This window comes from Ammospiza nelsoni, chromosome 29, assembly GCF_027579445.1.
Source record: "Ammospiza nelsoni isolate bAmmNel1 chromosome 29, bAmmNel1.pri, whole genome shotgun sequence".
NCBI lineage: Eukaryota > Metazoa > Chordata > Aves > Passeriformes > Passerellidae > Ammospiza > Ammospiza nelsoni.
The window spans coordinates 2,209,963-2,235,084 of NC_080661.1; the positions used below are offsets into that span (position 1 = coordinate 2,209,963).

A 25,122-nucleotide genomic window follows, 5' to 3' on the forward strand; every position below is an offset into this window, starting at 1 on the left:
TGACAAAAATACTGACTTCACTGTCAGGAAAGCACCGTGGGTAGCACCAACTGAAAGCGGCACTTGCAGTTTCATGGATAAAATTCAGGTGGCAAGCAGAAGAGGGCCAAGAGCAGCCATGATCCCCAATTCCCAAGGCAAAGGCACCAGCAGCCTCCTGCTGCCACCTCAGGGTGAGTAAAACAGTGCTGTAAACAGCTCTGGAACCCGGTCCTTTCTTCCTCTGAGGTCTGGCTCGGGGCAGCACAGGCGGGCCCTGAGCAGTCAGGGCTGTGTGTGGGTGCTGGTTGCTGTGCTCCAGAACTGAGCTGGAAAAAGCCCTTGGGAGCCGAGGCAGGAGCAGGCGGGAAGGGGCCGGCGCTGCTGCTGCTCCTGGCCGGGAGCCCCGGCTGGGCCGGGCCGGCGCCCCCTGCGCTGCGGCTGCTGCTGCTGCCAGAGCCGGGCGGGACTCGGGGACAGGGAATGGACACGGGGGGACAGCAAAGGCCTGGCGGCTGCAGGGATGGTGGCGCTGGGGCCGGGGCCAGCACAGAGCTTCAGCCCGCAGTTAACCCCGAGGGAAACGCTGGGGAAAGGCTCCATTTCAGCCTTTCTTTACTTGTCGCTGTAATGAAGGGAATGAAATGAAGGGAGAACAAGCAGGGCCCGACCCCTCCTTCTCTGGGAGGCGCCCCGCGTCTGGGGCTGTGAGGGGGCGTGAGGGGCTGTGAGGGACCATGAGGGGCCATGGGGAACTGTGAGGGGTTGTGAGGGGCCATGAGGGGCTGTGAGGTGTCACTCTTGAGTCGAGAATGACACAGGAACAGGCGGGAGGCAGTTTGTAGAGAGAGTGAAAGAAGGTTTTATTCAAGAGAACCTTGTGGTTTTTATAGCGTGAGATGATTTATTCTATTTGATTGGCTGGTTAACAAAAATACATTACACTGTCCTTGAGAAGAACAGAAAGACAAAGTAGAAGAATACCACCTGCAGATTGTTTATACTTAACAAGTTATCACATCCCTACAACACCCTAAAAATTCTCACATGCTGCTGTGAGAAACACTTGCTGTTTCTCTCTCTCTCTTCCAGAGCATCCACAGTGAGGGGCTGTGAGGGGTCTTGGGGAACTGTGAGGGAGCCATGAGCTGTGGGAGGCTGTGAGGGGCCATGGGGAGCTGTGAGGGACCATGGGGAACTGTGAGGGAGTCATGAGGGGCTGTGAAGGGCCATGAGGGGCTGCAAGGAGCTGAGAGGTTCTGTAAGAGTCTGTGAGGGGCCATGGGGAACTGTGAGTGAGCCATGAGGGGCTGTGAGGGGCCATGGGAAGCTGTGAAGGAGCCATGAGGGGCTGTGAGGGGCCATGGGGAGCTGTGAGGGAGCCATGAGGGGCTGTGAGGGGCCATGAGGGGCTGTGAGGGGCCATGAGGGGCCATGGGGAGCTGTGAGGGGCTGTGGGAGGCCAGGCTCCTCATGGAACCAAGGATCCATTGTGACACTGCGGAACCAAGGAGATCATTGTTGACAGTACAGAACCTCATGGATCCAAGCGGCCATTGTGGCATAGCAAGGCCTTGTGGAACCAAAGGGACCATGGTGACACTATGGAACCTCCTGGTACCACAGGTCCATTGTTACACAGCAGCCACAGCAGGGCCCCAGAACCAAGGAGATCATTGTGACACTAACAACCTCATGGAATCAATGGGCCATTGGGACACTGTGGGTCCCCATGGAAACAAGGGGCCAGTGTAACACATCCAGGCCTGCTGGAGCCAAGGGGCCACTGTGATCCCACGGAACCCAATAGAACCAAGGGGCCATTTGGAGACACTGTGACCTCATGGAAGCAAGGGGCCATTGTGGCCTTGTGCAGTCCCATGGCAAGAAGGAAACCATTTGGACACTGCAAGGCCTCATGGAAAGCAAGGGGCCATTGTGCCATTGCAGAGCCAAGGAGACCATTGTTATATCACTGGGCCTCATGGAAACAAAGATCTGTGGTGATCCTACAGGGCCTCATGGAACCAAGGGGCAATTTTGATGCTGCAGGGCCCCAAGGATCCAGGAACATGGAACAGGTCTGGGTGGCTGGGCCTCCTGGGGGCTGCTTGACTGGTCCCGCTGGCCTTGGCATGTTGAGAGTTGCTTCTTATCATCCCCTGAAACCCTGGAGTTCTGTGCATTCCTTCCTGTGGGAAAGAACTGTCCTTCTCCTCCAGGGGTTCAAGGCTGAAATTGGGATTCCTCCCTCAAATCTGATTATATCCAAGGATTATTCCCATATGAAACCTGCCAGGACAGATAGCTCTGGCTGCCCTTGGCCTCTTGAGGGCCACCCCTCATGTGCCTTCAAAACACTGGGGACCCGTTCTTTTCTTCCCATTGAAAAAAACACTTTCAAGTCCAGCCATCATTGGCCAAAATTGAGAATCTGCCTCCAAAATTCTTTATATGGTTTTCCAATGGTACCTCCCAGACAAAAGCTGTCAGGGCTATCTAGATTCCCTTGGCTGCCCTGGTGGCCCTAGTATTGCTGTAGGACCTGAGTGCTCTCATGGCTGGGCATAGCCCTGGGGGCGGCAGTGCCGGGGCTGCAGCAGAGACAGGCCATGGGCACTGCTGGGGCAGCACTGACGCCTCAGCCCTGGCCCTGGGGGCTCCACGCTCCTTGCCCAGGCTCTCCCAAGAACACACCCAGGCCGATTCTCAGCACAGAAAACCCCCGTGAGCAGCCCAGGCTGGCCGTGGGCAGGCTGGGGGCAAACAGCATGGCTGGGGCTCTGCAGGGACCCGGGGGCAGATGGGAAGGAGCAGCAGAGCAGGGGCTGATCCATCCCCAGTGCACTGCACAGCCCAGGGCAGCGTCCCAGAGCATCCTGATGGAGCTGCCAACAACAGCCCCCCTCTGAAACCCTGGCCTCTCCCCCAGCTCACACAGGTGCCCCATCCTTGCAGGCACAGACACGGCAGCACTGGCTCAGCAGCCCCTGTTTGCATTGAACAGAGCAGGGGGAGCACTCCCATGCTGTTGCTGTGGGGACATGAACCTGAGGGAGCACAAATGCCATCAGCCCCTGGGGCCAGCAAGGGCTGGGGGACACCAGGGAAACCACTCAGCTTTGTCCTGGCCTCTGCAGTCAGCCAGAAAGTTTGTTCCCATCAGCTGGGAGTTTCCTGTCCCACTGCAGACGCTGTTGCTCAGAGCCAGGGCTGCCTGGCAGCCACCCCCAAACTGTCCTGAGCATTTCCTTGGCTTCACCTTTGCTTTCTTTACTCTTCCTGATACAAATGTCTTCCGATTGCCCACTCCTGTTCCCTCCCCTGCAAACAGCCCATTCCTTCTTGCCCTTTCCTCTCTGGCCCCACTCTCCATTGCAGTTCCTGACTTGGCACCATGGGAACGTCCCTTGGGCAGCAGGATCATCCTGCAAGTGCTGCAGGAATTGTCTGCAGGCTCCTGCAGTGCCTGGTGCTGCTCCCTTGCCAGCAGCACCCCAGGCCAGGGGGGCACATCTGGGCTGCTGTGTCTGGCTCTGGGGCTCCCTGTTCTGGGCAGTGAGGAGGAGCTGCAGAGGCTCTGCAGGACTGACAGGATGGGCTTTGGGGCTAGCAGGAGAAGCTGAGGGACCTGGGCTGCTGGAGCTTCTGAAGAGGAGGCCCAGGGCTCCTCCTGCAACTGCTCCAAGGGTTCTTTCAAAGAATCCCAGAATCAGCAAGGGTGGAACAGGCCATGGAGATCATCAAGTCCAACTTGTGCCCTGACACTGCCTTGTCTCCCCTGAACCTCCTCTTCTCCAGGATAAACAACCTCAGCTCCCTCAGCGACTCCTCACAGGACTTGTGCTCCAGACCCATCACCAGCCTTGTTGCCCTTCTCTGGACACGCTCCAGCTCTTCCATGTCCTAAATTGGGGGCACCAGAACTGCAAACAGCACTTGAGGTGCTGCCCAAGCAGTGCTGGGCACAGGGGAACAATCCCTGCCCTGGTCCTGCTGGCCACACCATTCCTGATCCAGGCCAGGAGCCACTGGCCTGCTTGCCCACCTGGGCACACTGCTGGCTCATGTCCAACCTGCTGTCCATCAGTCCCTGCAGGTCCCTTCCTGCCTGGCTGCTGTCCAGCCCCTCTGGCACCTTGTTGAGGGAGGGAAGGGAAGGGAAGGGAAGGGAAGGGAAGGGAAGGGAAGGGAAGGGAAGGGAAGGGAAGGGAAGGGAAGGGAAGGGAAGGGAAGGGAAGGGAAGGGAAGGGAAGGGTCCAGATCCAATCCTTCCTGAAATGTGGGGTTTGCTGGCACTGCCAGTCCCTTGATCCAAAAATTTCCCTATTCTGGAACAGCCCAAGTACAGCAATTTGCTGGCACAGAAATCCAAAACCTGGCAACTTCCTGCTACTGCATCTGGCACCTCCCACATCTTGTGTTTGCTGCCCCAGTACCCAGATTTGGAAATTTCCTGGTGCCGGCACAGCCCAAGTCCAGTGATTTACTGGCACAGAAATCTAAAATTTTGGAAATTTCCAGGTTCTGACTCTAGCACCATCCATATCTAGTGTTTGCTGGGACCGCCAGTGCCTAGATTTGGAAATTTCCCGGTGTCTTGACAGCCTAGGTCTAGCAATTTGGTTCTAGCTAGCTTAGGCAGAGAAGTTTCTTTGGACTGTGACTTTCCTTTTTCTTGGAACTGTTTACACCTGCTCTGGACTGAAAACCCAGATAAACACCGGCAGCAGCTCACACCTGTGGCCCCCCGAGCTCTGGGACACTGCATTCCAGCACCAGAGGGACTTAGAAGAGACCGAGTGAGCCAACTACAACCCACAAAAAGGACTTCCTGAATTTGCCATCTCTTCAGCACTGTCAGAGGTTTATTTAATATTATTCATTTTTTGTGCTTGTGAATACTTTACTCATTAAAAAAACTGGGATCTTTTTTCACTTTTCTCAAGGGAAGTCTTTTCCTGAACTAGTAGGGGGAGGGGCCGCTTGAACTTGCTTTTTAGACAGACCCCTTTAGGAGGTTTCCTCCCAAAATTTGCCCTAAACCAGCACAAACAGTCACAATGAAAATTTCACCAGTGGCATAATTTCCTGATGGAAAATCTTGTGACAGAAGCTCAACCTTGTTCTCCATGAGAGATTTTTGGGAAGAGCAGACAGGAGAAGACTCCTGGAAAACTGAAACAGCTTTCCAGATGTGAAATAAAATAAACAATCCAAGGTGTTTTCCTCTATTTATTTCTATGCTCCCCTTTTCTATGTTGCATCCCAGTAATTCCAGATGCACCTCACCTCTAGGATCACTGACTTAGTGATTTTTAGACACTCTAAAATACCATGAGCCACACACAGTTTTCCTTCCCCTGTTTTTACAGGAAAGCAACACTGGAGATGTAAGTGCAGTGCTTGGGTCAGGTAGGAATCCTTCCCCAAGGGAAGGTGGCCCGACAGTGTTTGACCCTCAGCAAGGACAATGCACAGCAGCGAGCGAGGGGATCGCTGTGCCAGCGTGCAGGAGTCAGGGCTCTGCATCCGGGCTCAAGGCTGCAAAGTTCCCGTGTTTGGACAGACGGAGGGGCTGTCCCCGGGGCGCGCGGGGCTCGAACGTGGGGCTCGTGGGGCGAGCAGGGAACGGACACGGGGACGAACGGGCCCGGTGCTTCAGTTGCAGCAGCGGCAGCGGCAGCAGCAGCAGCGGCGGCAGCAGCGGCGGCAGCAGCAGCGGCGAGAGCAGCAAAACAGATAATTTAAAACACGCTTTCCCCTATTTTTCTTTCTCTGTCTCTTTGTCTCTTTATTTCTCTTTCTCTCTCTTTCCCGCTGTCGGGCACCCTTCTCTCAGGGTCCCTTGCCCGGCGTCCCTCTCCTCTCCCTGCCTCCCTCTCCCCTGCAGGGCAGGGCCATGCCCCCGGCCCGCCCCCGGCCCCGGGCGGGGCTGCCCCGTGCCCGGCCCCGGCCGTCCCGCCGCGGTCTCGCCTCCGCCTGGCTCTGGCCGTGCTGGCGGTGGCGCTGCTGGGCGGGCATCAGTGCCTGGGGCGGGGACGGCATCGCCGCCCTTCGGCTCCGCCTGGCCCGAGCCCGGCCCCGGACCCGACGCAGGGTCCGGTCCCGACCCCGGTCCCGGCCCCGGCCCCTGCTCCTCCCGGGGCCCGCGGAGCACACACGCGGCGCGGCCGCTCCCGCCGCTTCCGCTGCGGCTTCCCCGGCCCGAGCTCCGCCGCTCGGAAGTGCAGCCTCCGGCCCCGAGCCGCCGGGGCCCTGGGCGGGTGGGGATGCCGGGCCCGGGGCGGGTGAGGGGCGCTCGGGGATCGTTGCTGGCCCCGGGCCGAGCGCTGACAGCCGCGTCCCGCCCGCAGGGACGGCGCAGGAGGCCCTGCAGGAGCGGTACCGGCTGGGATCGCTGCTGGGACGCGGTGGCTTCGGCAGCGTCTTCGCAGCCACGCGGCTCTCGGACGGCGCCCCGGTGAGCGGCGGGGCCGGCGGCGGGCGCAGGAGGAGGGGGTGGAGGAGGAGGGAGGAGGAGGAGAAGGTCGGGGCGCGGCGGGACGGGCGGCGAGCTCACCCCGCTGCTCTCCCTCGCTCGCAGGTGGCCATCAAACGCGTGCCGAGGGATCGCATCCGGCACTGGGGCGAGCTGGTGAGTGAGCGGAGCCAGCGGCAGCAGCCGGGCCGTGCCGGGCGGCGAGGAGCCGGGGCCCGGCACGGTGGGAGCCGCCGTGAGCTCTGCGGGGAGAGCGGGCGTGGGTTGAGCGGGGCATGCAGAGCATCCTGGGCTGGCTGAGGGCTCCCAGAGCCCCGCACGGCCTCGGCCCCACTGACGGCGTCGTGCTCCTCCCGCAGCCCGACGGCACCAGCGCACCCCTGGAGATCGTGCTGCTGGCCAAGGTGTCCGGTGGCTGTGGCGGTGTCATTCAGCTCCTGGAGTGGCTTGAGCTCCCCGACAGCTTCCTGCTGGTGCTGGAGCGTCCTGAGCGGTGCCAGGAGCTCTCGGGTTTCCTGGCGGAGCGGGGGTTCCTGCCGGAGGAGGAGGCGCGGGAGCTGTTCCGCCAGGTGCTGGAGGCCGTGCGGCACTGCACCAGCTGCGGGGTCCTGCACCGGGACATTAAGCCCGAGAATGTCCTGCTCGACCTGGCCAACAGGCAGCTGAAACTGATCGACTTTGGCTGTGGCGCCTTCCTCCAAGACACAGCCTACACCCAATTTGCAGGTGAGCCCTCGCAGGGGGGTGCTCCTGGGCATCTCGTGGCCCAGCCTGGGTGCAGCACTGGGGCTTCCCTCTATTGCAGCTGGGATGGGATTGATGCTAGAGCCGAGTTGATTTGGGTGGGGTGTGAGGGCGGCCAGCTCCCAGCACTGCTGACAGCCTTCAGCACCCACTGTGCCCTGGGGCTGGAGCTGGGGCAGCCAGCCTGACACAAACCCCCATGGGGGCAGCAGAGGGGGGGGTCTGACCCCATTTCCCGGATGGTTTGGTGTGCAGGCAAGAAAGGGCTGGACTGCTCCGCTCTCCTTGTTCACCTTGGCTTATTAACATTTTTGGGGGCCATGCAGGTGGGGAGGAGAGTGGGTTTTCTCCACTACTGGGTGGGTTTTTCCTTTGTGTGTCATGGTTGAGCTTTCCCAAGGATTGTGCTGCCCTCTTCCAGTCCAGTGGCTTCTTTTCCAGCTGCGAGTTTGTGCACAAGTCCCAAGTGCTGGCGAGAGGGCAGCGCTCACCCCGTGTGCCTCTGGGGCAGCCCCCACATGCCCAGGGATGCTGGGGCCGGGCTCTGGGAGCAGCAGCAGCCCCCTGCTGAGCTGTGTCTGTGTTCCACAGGAACCCTGTCCTACAGCCCACCAGAGTGGATCCAGCACCAACGCTACCACGGCGAGGCAGCCACGATCTGGTCCCTGGGCCTCCTGCTGTGCCACCTGGTCATGGGGAAGCACCCGTTCCGGAGGGGCCAGGAGATCATCCGGGGGCGGATCTTGTTCCCACGATGGCTCTCTCGAGGTGGATCCTCATCTCTGGGCACGGGGGGAATACCAGTGCTGGGAGACAGCAGCGGGCTCATGGGCAAACCACTCTGGCAGCTGCTGAGCAGGCACATGTCCTGCTCTCCTGCTGTCCTCCAAACAGAGCATCCATGGGGAAGTTTAGGCCCAGCTCTGGTCACACCCAGCATGACCTGGGCATGGGAACAGGAGGGCAACTTCTCCAACTGACTGGTGGTTTCTGGTTTCTCTCCCCAGAGTGCCAAGATGTTATTAAGAGGTGTTTGTCCATGCAACCCTTGGACAGGCCATCCTTAGAAGAGCTTTTCTGTCATCCTTGGGTGAAGGGTGTTTCCCTGCCCTAGAAGACTGAAGAAATCCACGTGCACAGTTGGATCCAGGGACCTAGCAGGTACCAGCTCCACGCATCTCTTGGCAATCAGTGGCAAAGCAAACCAGGCTGGTTTTGTCCTGCCTGTAGCTCTGAGCAGGGGTCAGCAGAAGGGAACACGCAGCTCTTGGGCTGGAGCTGAGCTGGAGACCCGGTGTGACAAGCACTGGTTGCCACCATCCCCCTGGTTTTGTTTGGGATCCATCCCATCCTGGTCCATGGATGGCTGGGGCCCTAGGCAGAGCCCTGACAGCCTGGTCTGACCCCAGGGAAGGAGAAGGAGCCCCTGGAGAAGCTGTTCCAAATGGGGCTGGTGCTGGAGACACCAAGGACAACCTCAAGGATGATAATCTCTTCCTTGGCCTGGCCAGCTGAAGATGATGGACTTGGATTCTGGCACCTTCTTCAAAGCCAGGCTCCAGGTCCAATTTGCAGGTGAGTCTACAGGCAGGGGGTTGCTCCCAGATCTGGGCATGGCACAGCTGGGCACCAAAGGTTCCCCCTTTGCTGGGACAGACGCAATGAATTCTTCAGTCAGCTGCCCAGCTGCTTTTTGGCTCTGGGCAGCTGCTGAGGGCTGGATGTGCCCTGGCTGGCTGCAGGCTGGGCACGTGTCCTGCCCTCCTGCTCTGCTGCCAAAGGCAGCAGGGATGGGCAGCTCTGGGCACGGCCAGCATGTCCTGGGCACCGCAGGCCTTGGCACAAGGGCACAGGAGCCCTCAGCTGATGGGCACTTTCTGCTTTCTCCCCTTGCAGCCGGGCTCTGCGGGTGCTGAGGCTGCTCTGGGCTCTGCCAGGGCTCTGCTGGGCTCAGCCCTGGGCCCAGCTGGGCTGGCTCTGCCCTCACATTGCTCTGACAGCTCTGCATCAGACGAGCCTGTTGCGAGCACAGCGCCTGAGCTTTCTGCTTTGGCAGGTGAGTGAGACTCTGCTGCAGGCCCAGAGATTGCAGCTGGGGACACACATCCAATTGGCAAGGACCCAAACTCTCCACAGTCCAGCTGAATGCCTGGATCTGTACAGGGTGTTTTGTCTGTCCCATTCGTCCTTCTTGATTGGCTGGAATTGTGCAATTGCACTTTCTTCCTCCTCTAGAAGTGCCACAAGTGGGCCAAAGCTGGTGAGTGGGCCGTGCTCCTGAGGCAGTGCAATCTGGAGCTGGTGGATGGAGAATTGCCCTTCTGCACTTCCACACCAGAGCAAAAAGCTGTCAGTGGGACTTTGTGACTCTAAGAAATCCCTGAAAGTTTCAATGGGAATGTGCAGCTCATTCCCAGGCTGAGAAGGAAGGTTGTCTTGTAAAGGATTTGGGCTTTGAAAGAGTTTCCATTTCCAGTCCTGCTTGGAGCTGGAAGGGCACAAAGCAATTTCCTCTTGCCTCGACCACAATTTAAAATAACAATATTGGAAACAATCCCCAAAAACTTTTTAAAAAGACTGCTGAGGTCAGTAAGATGGATCCATGCCATCAGCACATTTACAAAGTAAATAACTGAGTTCTCTTTCAAAAGATCAGTTGCCTCTTAATTCAAAGTTTGAGATGATTTTTCACTGCACACTTGGGTTTTTTTTTTATCTTTCACATTTTATATAGTTTTTGATTACTTTTTCCTTTTTTTTCCTTTCAATAGAAAACATGTGCTATAAAATGAGTGTCGTTTGCTCCTGGTTCCTGTGTGGAGCAGCTCCCTTCCTGCTGGCTGAGCTGCTCAGGCAGAGCCCGGCAGCTCCTGGCCCTGTAGGGCTGAGGCTTTTCCCCGTTGCTGGGCACAGACTGATGGAGCAGCACTGCTGAACACGGGCACACAGAGGCACCAGCAGCAGCTGCCTTTGGCCACCTGAGCCTCCAAGGCCCAAACTCTGAGCAGCCAGGGCTGGAAGAGACTGGCAGGATCTGATCCCTGACTCTGGGCCAGGGCTGCACAAATGACCCCACAGCAGCAGCAGCAGCAGATGGAGCTGACTTTGAGCACAGCCCCTGCCCCTCTTCCCTCCCGTGTGCAGCGGTGTCACAGCAGCCTGAGGCACCTGGGAGCCCCCAGTGCCAGCAGAGACTGGAGATGGCAGGCCTGGGCTCCTGGAGGCTGTGCAAGGAACGGAGCTGGGCACTCCCTGTGCATGGGGAGCTTCCAGATTGAAAAGGCTGCTGTGCCCAGGCAGCTCCAAGGGCACAGAAAGGAGGCTCTGGAACACTGGATCTGTGCCAGTGCCACAGTCCTGGGCAGCAGCCAGCGAGCCCTGGGGGAACAGAGGGCACAGCACAAGGGACAGAACCAGGCAAGGGCAGAGACTGGAGAGAGCCAGGCCCGGGAGCAGGAACAGCTGCTCCATTGCACTCTTGGAGAAAGCTCTTGGCTGGTTCAAAGCGCTGAAAGGCGTGAAGGGCAGAGAGGAGGCCACAGCAAACAATGCTCCTGTTTGCACAGCCTCCCCTCTCCGTGTCCCAGAAGGAATCGCATGGACTGTGTTCTTCTCTCTGAGTCGTCTCGTTCAGCATGAGCAGCTCAGCACCAGGAGCTGAAGCCTCAGGCCACAGGAGCTGGGCAAGAGAGAACTTTTGGAGCAAAGTAATGCTTCTCAAATAGCCCCTGCTGAATGCAGTGGATAGAATCATGGAATCACAGAATCCTTTCTGTTGGAAAAGCCCTCTGAGCTCACCCAGTGCAGCCGCTCACCCAGCAATGCGAAGCCCAGCACTAAACCACGTCCCTGAATGCCAAGGCCTGGACACCAGCCCTGAGTGAGGCCTGGACAGCAGGCCCTGAGCCAAAGGTGGCTTCTGGATGAACCTTCCAAGCAAAGGTTATCTTTGTATCTGCTCCCTAATGAAATATGCATGGTCTTTAGCACTGTGATAGATGTAGCCACTCATTAGTGAGACATGTATTGACCTTTGTGTATTTAGAATCCAGACAAGGCCATGAAATCTGACATCTGGCCTTATTTGAGGCTTTATGGTCAAAGTCACCTCCCTTGGTTCCTCCTGGGGCCGTGGCCAGGCTTTGGGAGGGACCCAAGAGGAGGATGAAAGCAGATGTTGCCACACTAGCAGTGCTGTCAGTTTGTTCATTCAGCACTGTCAGAGCTGGGCCCTCTCCCAGCGGGGTTGGAGCCTCTCCTGGAGCTGGAGGCACCTGCAGGAATTCCCAGTGCCCAGGAGTGGCTCTGCAGCCTTGGCTGTGACAGCTTCCCCAGCTGCTCTGTGGGTCTGGGGGATGGTAAAGGCTGAGGGTAAATGCTGCTGGATCTTTGTTAATCACTGCTGCAATCTTTGGTGGGGATGGTTGGGTGCATTGCTGAGCTGCTCCTTTTGTGATTCTTTGCTGCTCTGAACTGCAGGAAATGACACTGATTCCTTCAGTTGGAGTCTGTGTCTTTGGTGCTGACCCTGCCCACTGGTAAAACAAAACTGGCACAGTCTGGCCAGATCCCAACAAAATGTCACTTGTTCAGTGTAAATGTGAGGAATCAGTCCCATCAGAAATTCCCAGCTGGGAAGCCCTTCCCTGGAGTTCCCTGGCTCTGGAGTGGACTGAGGTCAGAGCCCTGTGTGAGCAGTGGGGCAGTCGGGTAAAAGAGGCTGCACCCCTGGATGGCTTCAAATGCATCCAAAAATTGCAAATGGAAAAGGAAAAGACCTTGTGGATTTGGGTAGACAAAGATGAATTTGTTGAGAGTACATAGGAAACAGCACCTTCAGAAGGAACAATTATTGTTGGAATGCTCCCACATGGAGCAGGAGAAGAAGGTTTTAATCTTGAGCTCAGATGCACTTGTGCAAGTGAAATATCAATATAACAAATAACTATATACATATTTATAGTATAATAAGACCTTCATGTTTATATTTATAGATTTTTATGTATATATGTCTATATCTACATGTCTATATCTGTATTTATATATAAATATGTACTTATAATAATAATGTGAAATAGTGCTGACAATACTAATTTGGTATCTTTGGCTCCTCAGGGATGTAACACTAAATACCCTACAGAACAGGATTGGCCAGGACCCTAATGTCAGTGGTCAACTTTGTGAGATTGTATACAATGGAAAAAGGAGGAAGCGAGGAAATTGGCTATTTTTACAGGGTGTACTGATACTGTGATGCAGAGTGCTTTGTCTGTTCCTGTGAAAAATATAGTGATTTTGCCTGCAGGGTTTTTCATGTACCAGACTATGCACAAGCTGCAGGATTGGTTGAAAGGGTGAAGGGGTTGTTAAAAGAGCAGTTGGAAAGATGAGGAGATGGGAACCTTTGCCCATGGAGAACCCATCTCCCAGATGTGCTCCATGCCCTTCACTGTTGTTGTTATCTTATTGTATTTCATATTTCTGGAGTCCCATCTTAAAGTCCATACCTTCTTGCTGGTTTTCTACCATGTAGCTCTTCTCTGCTGTGCAGTTCCTCATGGCTTCCACAGGGGCTCATCCTGGGCTCTCGGCCCACCCCTTTTATCCCAGTTATCTTTGCAAGCCACAGCTGCTGCCCAACTAAGGACTTTGCAGCTGTAGCTCATTTAGAATAGCTGGGACCCACTTATCCAACAGATAGATCTTACAGGGACTCTGTACAACACACAGCTTCTTGATTCAAAGGCCATATTTCTCACAGCTCCTGGCTGCCACAGCTCCTTGATTCAATAGCTATGTTCTTTCTGCAGTTCTAGGCTGCCCTTCCCACAGTCCACAGCTCTTCAGGCTGCTACACCTATCTTCCACAGCTCTTCAGGCTGCTACAGCTCTCAGGCTATCCTATTTTCCACAGCTCTTCAGGCTGCATACCTCCATCACGTCGGGGTCACCAATTGTTGTTGTTATCTTATTGTATTTCATATTTCTGGAGTCCCATCTTAAAGTCCATACCTTCTTGCTGGTTTTCTACCATGTAGCTCTTCTCTGCTGTGCAGTTCCTCATGGCTTCCACAGGGGCTCATCCTGGGCTCTCGGCCCACCCCTTTTATCCCAGTGGCCTGCACAAGCTACAGCTGCTGCCCAACTAAGGACTTTGCAGCTGTAGCTCAATTAGAATAGCTGGGACCCACTTATCCAACACATAGATCTTACAGGGACTCTCTCCACACTTCACAATGGCCCACTGGGGAAATGGAAACCCCCTGGCTGTGCACGGCTGCCCCCAATTTGCAAATCCAACCCTGGGCAGTGAGACTTGGGCTGCCTGGTAAATTGTTCTGGTTGTGATAGCCCCTGGCAGGGCCAGCCCAGAGGCTGCAGGGCTGGGCCTTCATGCATTGGAATTCATTGGGAGAAATTCAAAGCAAATAAGAGCTATCAGTACTGAAACAGGAATTCAGATTCCTCCAGGACACTTTGCTTTGGTAACTGCGCCCTTGGAGCTTGGCCTTGCAAAGTGTTCCTGTCATGGAAGGAGGAATTGATGCAGAATATCCAGGAGAAATTGCAGTAATTCTGTAAACAATAGTGACCAGGATTGGATTAGTCAACCCTGTGACAGGGTAGCACAATTATTGATACTGCATTTTTCGGAATGATTGTGAAAAAAGGAGATCCAGCTCCAATCACCACTGTTTGTGCAAATAAAGGGCTTGGGTGCAGCAGTCCTAATAATGGAGCCAGAGTGTGGGTCCCGAGGCCAAAAGGCCTCCCAAGGCAGCTGAAGGAGCAGCTCCTAGGAAAGACAACTCTGAGTCCTGAAACCTGGGCAGTAACAATGGGAATGTGTCCCTGCAGCCAAGGATTCTGTGTGAGAACAAGTAGATCTGCCAGGATACTGTTTTACACATCCTGCCAGACCAGATCTCCCTGTTTGCCCCAAGGGCCCCTTTGGAAAATGCTCTGATCCAAGGGGCTTCATGTGAAGGCTGCTGTGACACTGAGGAACTTGCACAGGAATTCCATCCAGGAGCCTGGGTGCCCCTCAGGGACTGGGACCCGGCCCCTTCCAGCCAGAGGGGAAAGGGCCCCCCAAGCCTTGTGAGCCACAGACAGCATGGTAATGCTGAACAGCAAAGGGCCTGGGGGCATTATTCTGGAATTAAAAAAGTGCCAGCTCCATGCACAACAGATTTCTTGTTCCTAATTGGAATGAGATTGAGAAAAAAGAATGAAGAACGGTGTCACTAAAGTACTACTGATGTCTGTAAGGTGTACCTTGATAGCCAGCCAGAATCTTTGTCTGCCACAAACACCTCTCGTGTTTCACCAAGGGATTGGTCATCAAAATGTAATGATGGCTTATGATGGATTGCTGAGCTTCTTTTGTAATTCTTTGCTAATGATGATGTGCTTTGCTGAGCTCATCCTTTTGTAAATCTCTGCAGCTGTGCATGATATAAATGACACAATTCCTTCAGTTGGTGTCTGTGTCTTTGATAGTGACTCTGCTCACTGGAGAAACAGGGCCCCCTCTTGCCTAAGTGTTCCCTGGGAAGTCAAAAGCCTTCACTCCAAAATTCCCCCCTTCCTCCCTGTTCCCCCCTTCACACCCTGAGCATGATGTGCTCTGGTCTGGGCTATGCCGGGGGTCAGTTGGGGTCCCCTGTCCTGGCTGTGTCCCCTGCCCAGCTCCCCCGCAGCCCCAGCCCCTCCCCAGCGTGGCTGGACGAGGGGCAGGACAGGCCTTGGCTGTGCTGCAGCTCAGCAAGAACAAAACCATCTCTGCGTGCTCAGCCCTGTGCTCAGCACCCGGCCCAGCAGTGTCTCAGTGCCAGGGGCTGTGCCCTCAGTCCCTGCCGGGGGTTTCCATGGCAACTGCCAGGCCAGGTGACCCAGGTGTCCCCCCAGTGCCGGTTGCCATGGAAACAGTGCCCAGCCCTGCCCCTTTCTGTCTGGCTGACCTGGCCTTTGGCCCTGGCAGTGCCGGTGGCTGCTGGTTCCTGGTGCCAGAGCGGCCAGCGCGGCACAGGGCAGGTGGCCATGGCACAGCCCCCAGCAAGGGATCCCCTCTGGCTCTGGGCACTGACACCAGCCCTGAGCAAGGGCCCAGGGCAGCTTTCCATGGCCACCAACCATCACAACAGCTCCGGGCATTGGTTGCCATGGCACCAAACTAAGGAACGGTCCCTGTGGCTGTTGCCATGGAACCTGGTGGCACCAACGAGTGTCACTGCAATTGTACCTGGAACAGCCCTGGCACCGCTTTGTCCTGAGGGTTGCCATGGCAGCTGAGGACAGCAACAGCTGGGGCTCTGCAAGGGCCCTGGGGCAGACGGGAAGGAGCAGCAGAGTAGGGACTGATCCATCCCCAGTGTGCTGCACAGCTCAATGCAGCGTCCCAGAGCGTCCTCATGGAACTGCCAACAACATGCCCCCTCTGCAGCCCTGGCCTCTCCCCCAGCTCACACAGGTGCCCCATCCTTGCAGGCACAGACACGGCAGCACTGGCTCAGCAGCCCCTGTTTGCATTGCACAGAGCAGGGGGAGCACCCCCATGCTGTTGGTGTGGGGACATGAACCTGAGGGAGCACAAATGCCATCAGCCTCTGGGGCCAGCAAGGGCTGGGGGATGGCACAGAAACCACCCAGGTTTGTCCTGGCCTCTACAGTCAGCCAGAAAGTTTGTTCCCATCAGCTGGGAGTTTCCTGTGAGTGCCATCCTGTGGGTGCCCTGTGATGGCACTCAGGGTGATCTGTTCCATAACCTTGCTGGGCACCCAGGTCAGGCTGACAGGCCTGGAGGTCCCCAGATCCTCCTTACAGCCCTTCTTGGGGATGGGCTCACCTTGGCACCTCCAGTCCTCTGGGAGCTCCCTGCTGAGCCAGCACTGATGGTAAATGATGGAGCGCAGCCTGGGGAGCTCATCCACAGCTCCCTCATCCCCCTGGGATGGATCCTGTCTGATCCCATTCACCTGTGAGCATCTGAGTGGCTCAGCAGGTCACCCACTGCTTCCTCCTGGATTCCAGGGGCTGTTCTGCTCCCTGTGCCCATTTACCAGCTGAGGAGAACACTTGTCCTGAGGATATCCTCTCCTAATATTGAAAATTGTAACAAACTAGGGGTAAAGTAGCTCTGCCTTTTCCTTATCTTTTGTTACTATATTCTCCACTGCATCCAAAAAAGAGTAGAGGTTCTCCTACCCCTCCTTTTTGCTATTATTCTTTTTATGAAAACATTTTTATTCTTTTTGCAGAACCCTCCAGGTTAAGTTTTAATAGAGTTTTCAACTCTCAGCTTTTCTTTCTGTATGACCCAGCAACATCCTTAAAGACTTCCTGAGTTGCTGGTCCTTTTTCCACCCCTGAGTCTCCAGAAAAGCTCCATGGGCAGCCAGGCCAGTCATTTTCCTCACTAGCTCATCTTCTGCCGCACTGGGACAGGCTGCTTCTTCCCCCTTATGATTACTTCCTTGAAATGTCTCCATCCTTCCAGGACCCCTTTGCTTTTACGGGCTGTTTCCCTTAAAGCAATCAGTACCTGATTAGGTATTCCCCAAATCTGCAGCCTAAACAGGCCAAAGTCTGCCCTTCCTAATTCCAGCACAGAAGTTTGGTTGCTGCCCCTCCCTCTTTCCCAGAACATTGAACACTTCATTATTTCATGGTCACTGTGCCCCAGGCAGCCTCTGAGCCCCACATCTGCCACCAGCCCTTCTCTGTTTGTGAACAGCAGCAGACAGAGCTTTCCTTGGCAGTGGGAGTGCTACCAAAAATTTGGTAAAACAGAAAATTCCTTAACCCCAGTGTAGCATTAAGAAGCAGCATTCTTTATTCAGCTGGATGCATGGGGGAGAGCTCCTCCCAAAGCTGTGCATGCTGAGTACAGGAAAGTTTCTGTTTATATTCTGTATTTTGCATACATATTCATTGATTGTCCTGGACTAAAAATACATATGATAATCATTTCCCCAAAATCATTAATATATTTCCCCTCCCCTTTACCCATGCATTCTCCTGTCCTGGGGGTCTCCCTGGTGGTCCCTGGTGGTCGTGGACCCCAATGTTCCCGTGGGCCTGGCTGAGCTGGCAGGACACTGAGGCTGCTGAACTTCCAGTTACCCTTCTCACACAATGGGCATTGTGTGGTTTCCACAGGCCTGGGGTTGTGGAGAACAAGCTCCCGGTGTGAGCTCACCTGGTGAAGACAATTTATCATCTGGTACCATGTGGTCACAGAGTGGGCTATGACATCACAGAGTGGTTTAGGTGAGGTCATCGAGCAGCCATGGCATCATAGTCTGCCTCTGTGACATCAGAGATCCAGCTGTGACATCACAGGGCAGAGGTCTGACATCACAGTGCAGACTATGGCATCACAGACTCTGGTGTGACATCGGAGACCAGCTGTGTGACATTGCAGAATGGGCTGTGACATCACAGAGCAGGTTGTGACATCGCAGAGGGGCTGTGTGACATCCCAGCAGGGCTGTGTCAGGTCACTGGGTTGGTCACTCTGCCCCAGCTCCCCCTCACAGTTTTTCCCAACAAGTCCAATGCTGTTGATGCCCAGCAGGGTCCCTGTCCCCCAGGATCCCCCCGGCCCACCTGGAGCCACAGCCTCCACCAAAGGATGTTCCACAGGATCCACCCCAGAGCCTGACACGGGGACAAGGGGCCAGGGCTGTGTGACCAGGACACCAAGGACAGGTATTATCCAGGTCATTGTGGCCTGGTTTGGGTTGCCCAGGGCAGGAAAGATGTCTGGCAGCTGGAGCAGGGTCTGGGAAGGGCCTCCAAGGTGGGGCTGGAGCCCTTGGGCTGTGAGCAGAGGCTGAGGGAGCTGGGCTGGTCCAGTCTGGAGCAGGGAAGGCTGAGGGGCTCCTCACCCCAGCCTGGCAGTGCCAGCCAGGAGGGGATGGAGAACACAGAGCCAGGCTCTTCACAGGGGGCTGGGGGGAGACAAAAGCCGATGGGTGGAAGGGGAAAGAGGAGAGATCAGGGCATGAGGAGATGAAATGAGTCAGGCTGCTTTCAGCATTTCCTCAACACCAAGAGCAGCCTGACCTCCCTTCTCCATCCACCACTGATAGATTTGCAAATCAGGAATTGTTTGAGCTGTTCTGTCCTCAGTCCAGGACAAGAATCCTGATACAAGAACTTGTGTTTATATCTATCACAGAACCACATTAGTCAAAAATTAATTTTAGTATGCAAATCAGTTGTGAACAGTGGAGTCATCAGACATGCTGGGACATTGCACATAGCTCAGGGAAGAGTTTGTAATTGTGTGATTGTTATTTTAATGGTGTAATTTTTATTAAGTTATATCCTGTTCAACTGTGGTCTGTTGGCTAGGTCCAGTGTGGGCTGGAGGGAGCTCAGATTTGCACAAGGCTGCTCTGAGTTCCAGCCTTGGATGGGGAAAATGGTGGGGTGGGGGTAGGGACAGAGTGTGATTGATTGTCAGCCATGAAAGGTCCCGACTTTCATACCCAGTCAAACTGCATGAGGAGGTACTTGGATTCAATGTCAATTGGAGATTGCACATTTCAATGAATTACTAGTAAAAAAAAAAATTACAGGACCTAAAAAATATTTTCTTGCTTTTTTTTTTTTTTAATTCAGGGTATTCACATTGAATTGGCTTCTGAAATCATACTAATTAACCACACATTTGATTTGAACACCTAAATCAAATTATCCCCAGAGATTTGGCTTGTTAAGGTGTTCTGAATGTTAATGAGCCCTGGGACACTGAATTCCTGCACTGAAGAGCTGAAGGCTGAACAAGCCTCTGGAGCAGGAAAATTCAGCAGCAGCCTCCAAGGTGCTGAGGATGTCAGCAGCCCCCACTGAGGCCATCCCTGCCCAGAGACCGTGGGGGAATGGGCAGGCAAGGAGAGCGTCCCTGGGGCTGGGGCAGCACAACTCAGAGGCACCAGCGGCTCCAGCTGGGAAATGGAGTGTGGAATGTGGCTGGGAAAGCCCTGCCTGGGCTGGGCCAAGCAGGACAGACAAGCCCTGACTTCCATCCAGTAGAAAACTCTGTCAAGGAGATATTTAAAAGGAATTACAATTGTTTCTGTATTCTGAATTGGACTTCCTGGAGAAATACCAACAAGAGATCCTCAGGAGCTCAAAACAACAAAACAGTCTTTACTGGTAACTTTAGAAAATCAGAGAATTTTTGGCAAAAGATTTAATATGACATTCAATCAACACAGAACACTTCTTAAAGCACTGACTTGGCCCATTCAACTTCACAAACTAAGCTATTTGAATTTTACATTACTCAAATTTGCAAAAAGACCGAAATAGAAGAAAAGGACAGAAAGAGACAGAGGCAAAAAGGATACAGAGGAGCACACACAGAGCTACCAACTCCTGGATTCCAGTAGCGTTCAGATGGAAATTCCAGCAGGAGGTAGGGTCAAGATATGTGCTTGCCTTGTGGTCAGCCTTCAATACCCCTTGGTCTTCCTGGGCCCTTCCCCCAACTGGGACTGGACTCATTTGGTCCCTCAGGAGCTGGGCTGGGGCTGCAGAGGTGGCTGTGGAGCATTGCCTGAGCTGTGCCAGGGACTGGCAGCCACTGCTGGGCTGGGATAGAGGCTCTGGGGGCATTGGGGTCACAGGGCAGGGCAGGGCTGGGCTTCCAGGGCGGGGGAGGGCTGGACCTGCCCCTTCCTCCCCTATTGGAATAAGATCCCAATATTACCAGGTAGATTGTGCCTGGGCTCCTCTGACCCCTGCTCCTGGGCCAAAGGCGGCAACTGTGGTGTTTCACCTCAGAGACACTTTTGGCTGGCTGGATGGTGCAGCTGAGCACCAAAACAAGTCCAGGCTTGTGGAAACTCAGTTTGCCTCAGGTGAGAAGGCTTCAGGCTAAGGTGAGGAGGAGAAGGAGACAGATTCTGCTGGAGGGTTAATATCAAGAGATTATTCCATGGTCACAGACATCTGAATCTTAGGTAACAGCACCAACAGAATCCCAACCACATCGCCTGAGTGACTTTTTAAGCTCCGGGGGGAGGGGGAGGGAAGGGGCAGCTGAGCCACCAACCAGGTGGGAGGGGCAGGGTCTCAGGCAACGATGACACCCAGACAGACCAATGACCTCTGGGCACAGGGGCATCTTTTGAACCTGACCAACCACACGATGGCCTTGCTGGAATGTTAAGACTGATTGACAGCCCCGCAGGGGGCGAGGGGGAAGGGGAAGGGGAAGAGAGATATTGCCACGCCTGGGAAGGGGCTGGGAAGTTTAAAACAGGAAATTGCAACACACTGCAACACTCCCCACACATGAAATGTCTTGAGACAAGAAATTCCTCCACTCTGTCACAATAGGGAATACTGGAGGTGAAATCCCAATTCTGGTCATGGGCACTGAGATAAGAAGGACAGTTCTTTTCCTTAGGAATGAAAGCCCCAGTTCTAAGTAAATTTCTGGTTTGATTGTTTGGATTCTGTTTGGTTTTGTTGTTGCTTTGTTTCCTTGTTGTGCCTGAAGTGTCCAGTCAGGAGCAGAGTGACTCTTGCCAAGGAACTTTGTGCTTCTGTCCCTTAATATTCAGTCTGGTTTTTTGCTGCTCCCTTGCTGGGGATTTCTTCAGCGCTCTCAAGCCCTTGTTTGTAAACAGGGTGAAGGAGCCCTGGCCCAGGCTCTGGCCCTGGGGGACACGGGGACGCTGCCGGGGGGTCCCTGTCCCCCTGTGCCACCCCCAGGGCCCTGTCCCCCCATCCCTGTGTCAGGCTCTGGGGTTGATCTCGTGGAACATCCTCTGGGGGAGGCTGCGGGGGGACCTGGAGGGACAGGGGACCCTGCTGTGCACAAGCAGGGTTGGACTGCTCTGGGGGGAGCTGTGAGGGGGGCTGGGGCAGAGTGACCTCGCCAGTGACCTCACACAGCCCCGTGATGTCACACAGGCCCTGTGATGTCACAGTGCCCCGTGATGTCACACTGCCCCCATGATGTCCCACAGCCCCTGTGATGTCACACCGATCCCTATGATGTCACACCGATCCCTATGATGTCACACAGCCCCTGTGATGTCACACTGCCCCTGTGATGTCCCAGAGCCAACTCTGAGATGCCACGCTATGATGTGATGCAGCTGCTCTGTGATGTCACAGAAGTCACTGTGATGTCAGAAAGTCACTCTATGATTTCACAGTCTCTACTGTGATGTCACAGCCTGTTCTATGATGTTACACAGCCACCCAGTGTTGTCACAGCCCACTCCCTGATGTCACAGAGCAACCTTCTATGATGTCAGGATCTGCTCTATGGCCTCACACCCTACTCTATGATGTCACAGCCAGCTCTGTGATGTAACAACCCCCCTCAGTGATGTCACAAAACCCTCTCTGTGATGTCATACTGACACTCTGTAAGGTCACAGCACATACTTTGACCTCACTGCCAGCTCTATGATGTCATGCAGCCATGCCATGATCTCACAGCCTGTTCTGTGATGTCACAAAGTCCCCTCTATGACGCTGTAGCTGCTCAGTGACCTCACACAACAAATTTTGTGATGTCACAGCCCAATCTGTGAGCTCACACAGCCCACTCTGTGCTGTCACACAGCCCCTTGCTGACATCCCAGCTGCTCTGTGCCTCTGTGACACAGCCACAGAGGTGCTGCTGTGACACAGCCCCCTCAGGGCCATCCCACAGCCCCTGCCAGTGCTGAGCCCCTGTGAGCTCTGTCTGTGCCCTGCTGGTGTCCCTGAGGGGCCCTGGCAGCGTCCCAGCCCTGCTGGGCTGTGCACAGGAGCTGCTCCTGGCCAGAGCTGTCTCTCTGCAGCGCTGCCCTTGCCAGGAGCTGCCTCTGGGCCAGGAGCCCGGCCCAGCTCAGCAGCACAGACACTGCACAGGGACTTAATGACCCTCTAGGGCTTTGGTGCTCTTGGCATCAGACTCAGTCCCTCACAGTGTGCTCAAAAAACCTTCTCAGGGACTCAAAAAGAGGGTGAAACACTGAAGTTTCTCATACTTTAAATAGATCCATCTGAGGGACAGGACTGAGAAAATGTCCCCAGGTTCCAGGTAGAGCAGAACACTGGAGGCACTGATGACAGCTGGGGACAAGCGAGGGAAAGGTGTTTCTGCTGCTGAGCAAACCTGCGCCTCTGTCCCTGCAGGCTGTCAGCATCCCCCGGCTGCCCCACCTGGCTGGGCCCTTCCTTTGCTGACAGCTCTGCCTCCTGCCTGCCTCTGCCTGCCCACACAGAGCCTTGGGCTGCTCCACGCTCCTGCTGGGGACGTGCTGCACCACAGCCCTGCTCTGACAGGGAAATTCCTTTCTGCTGGTGTTCAGTCTGGACCTCCCAAGCTGCACTTGCTGCTATTAGGTCTTCTTCAGGCTTATTCCTACTAAGAAGAAAAGCTCCAGCCTCTCTGAAACCACCCATCCATCCCTCCCAGGCTATTCCCTTTCAGTCCTCAGCCTCTACACCACTGATCACAGAGGCCACAGACTCTCCCTGCTGGTTTTGTGATGAGGCCTCCAAACCCCATTCTGGGAGATTTTTGAGTCCTCTTCAAGGTCTGTGAAAAGGGAAAAATAGCATTCGAAGTTATTTTCTCCTCAATCCTACAGTGACAAAAAACGGGTCAGTATCTTTAAACTGCCCTTGTGCCCGAGTCCTTCCCTGTGCTGGGGCTGGCCTGGGGCTTTTCCTGCAGCGGGACCTGCCCTGCTGATGGCACAGGAAAGGCAGTTCCTGCTGGAGCAGGAGGCTCTGCCTGCAATGGGCTCCAACAACTCCAGCAAGGCCCTGTTTGCAAAGCTCCAAGTGGGAAATGAAGGAGGGGTGTCACACTGCTTTGGGGGTGAATAATGCTGAAACCAGCCTGACTCCTCCATCTCAAAGTTCAACATCCTCAGAGGGAGCTGAAGCTGTGGCAGAGCTGGAAAAATCCCCAGAGAAAGGAACAACCAAGTGACACCACTGAGAGCTTCTGCAGAGCTGCTGAGCTGGCCCAGCCTGGGCACATCTGACTGACAGGGCAGCACCTCAGACGGGAAAAGCCCTGTCCCAAATTTTAATGGCAGCATCTCCTGACATTTCCCTTCTTGAGGGGTGTGGGGATTCCTCCCAGTGGTGGGGACACCCTCAAGGTCACTGCTCCAGGCTGAGCCAAAGGGAATTGCCCATGGTCATTGGTCTGGGGGAGTGACATCAATCTCTGCTAAATTACAGGTTTTGCTTAATACAGTTGCTTTGAAATAACTTCCTAGTGCTTTGTATAATATATTTTATGTCTCTTACATCCTGGCATAAATATTTCTGATTAAGGCAGTTTTATCTAATCATTACCATAATAGAGAATACATATTTATATAAATATATCTGCCCATGACAGGAACCCTGCGAGTGTCTGGGACATCCCGGCTCTTTGGCAGCCTGGGGACTCCTGGGATGTCACCGTGGAGCCTCCGTGAGTGCCTGTGACAGATCGGTGCCTTTGCAGCACAAGGTCCCCTGGGATGTCACCATGGAATGGCTGTGACTGCCTCTGACCACAGGGCTCTTTACCATCCCCAGAAAGCCCTGGGAGGTCTCCATGGAGCCCCTGTCTGTGCCTGTGACATTCCAGCTCTGGAACAGCCTGGAGACTCTTGGAAAGTCCCTATGGAACCCCTCTGAGGGCCGGTGAGAAACCTGATCCTTAGCAGGCAACCATCACCAGCCCCCTGTTGCTATGGTCAGTTTCCATGGCAACCATCACCAAGCCCCTGTTGCTATGGTCGGTTTCCATGGCAACCATCACCAGCCCCCTGTTGCTATGGTCAGTTTCCATGGCAACCATCACCAGCCCCCAATTGCTATGGCCAGTCCCTTGGCAGCTCCATGGAGACCCCATGCCAGGGGTGGTTGCCATGGACACCAGCTCAGGCCTGCAGCCAGAGACCGTTGCCATGGCAACCATTGGCAGCCCCATCCCCAGGCTCATGGGATCCCAGAGCCACAGAATTGGCTGAGCTGGGAGGGACCCATCAGGATCCTCCAGTCCAACTGCTGGCCCTGCACAGGACACCCCAACAATGCCAGCCTGGGCCTGGCAGCGCTGTCCAAACACTGCTGGAGCTCAGAGAGCCCCGGAGCTGGGACCCTTCCCTGGGGAGCCTGGGCAGGGCCCCAGCAGCCTCTGGGCAAAAACCTTTTCCTGACATCCAACCTGAGCCTGCCCCGACTCAGCTGCAGCCGTTCCCTCCACTCCTGTCCCTGGGCACCAGAGGGAAGAGGTTCCCACAGCCCCAGCCAGGAACCCGCTCCCAAGGCTGCTGCCATGGCCACCAGGGCTGGGACCAGCTGGGATGCTCGGTTTCCAGGCGCCGGGGTTCATGAATGGGATTCCCCAATTTCCTGCCCACGCTAAAACCGCACTGCCCTTGCTGCCCTCCTGCCTCCCATGGAAAGCACAAAAGGCAAAGGTCCCAGGCTGGGATAAGAACAATTTATTGGGAACAACAATGAGATAAGGAACAAACAGAAACAGAAATGATACTGATAAGAGAAGGGATAAATAAAACAGTTTACTGGGAAAACTAATACATCAACAACAGGCTCTTCCTGGCCACAATTTCCCCTGTCTGGAAATTTCACTCGTCTCCTCAGGGAGAGAGGGAGTGTCCCTTTCCTGCCCCTGGCAACGTTCTGAGGTGCGAGTGAATGTAATGACACGGCCATGGCCAGACCCTCATGTTCTTCCGTCCCACATCATGTCTTTGGCAAGGGCAGGAAAAGGGACAGGTGTCTTCCCAGCGTAGACTACAGGGAAACTGGATCACCAGGGCTCTTCCCAATGTGGGCCCTGTAATGGGGGATGAAGCTGGAGTGGGGCATGAAGCTGTTCCTGCATTTTTGGCATTTGCAGGGCTTCCCTTACTGGTGGCTCC

At 55.0% G+C, this 25,122-nt stretch overlaps 1 protein-coding gene and 1 pseudogene across 1 annotated transcript; both read left to right on the forward strand.

The window, feature by feature from the left end:
- The window catches only part of LOC132085208 (zinc finger protein 850-like), a 418,453-nt pseudogene that overhangs the window by 3,607 nt on the left and 389,724 nt on the right, over nt 1-25,122 (forward strand).
- LOC132085178 (serine/threonine-protein kinase pim-1-like) lies at nt 1,573-8,757 on the forward strand. Its single transcript, XM_059490548.1, has 7 exons — nt 1,573-1,596; nt 5,873-6,442; nt 6,566-6,616; nt 6,820-7,186; nt 7,796-7,972; nt 8,212-8,365; nt 8,614-8,757. Exons 1-6 carry the CDS (start codon nt 1,573-1,575, stop codon nt 8,316-8,318), a joined length of 1,296 nt encoding a protein of 431 aa, XP_059346531.1. The 3' UTR covers nt 8,319-8,365; nt 8,614-8,757.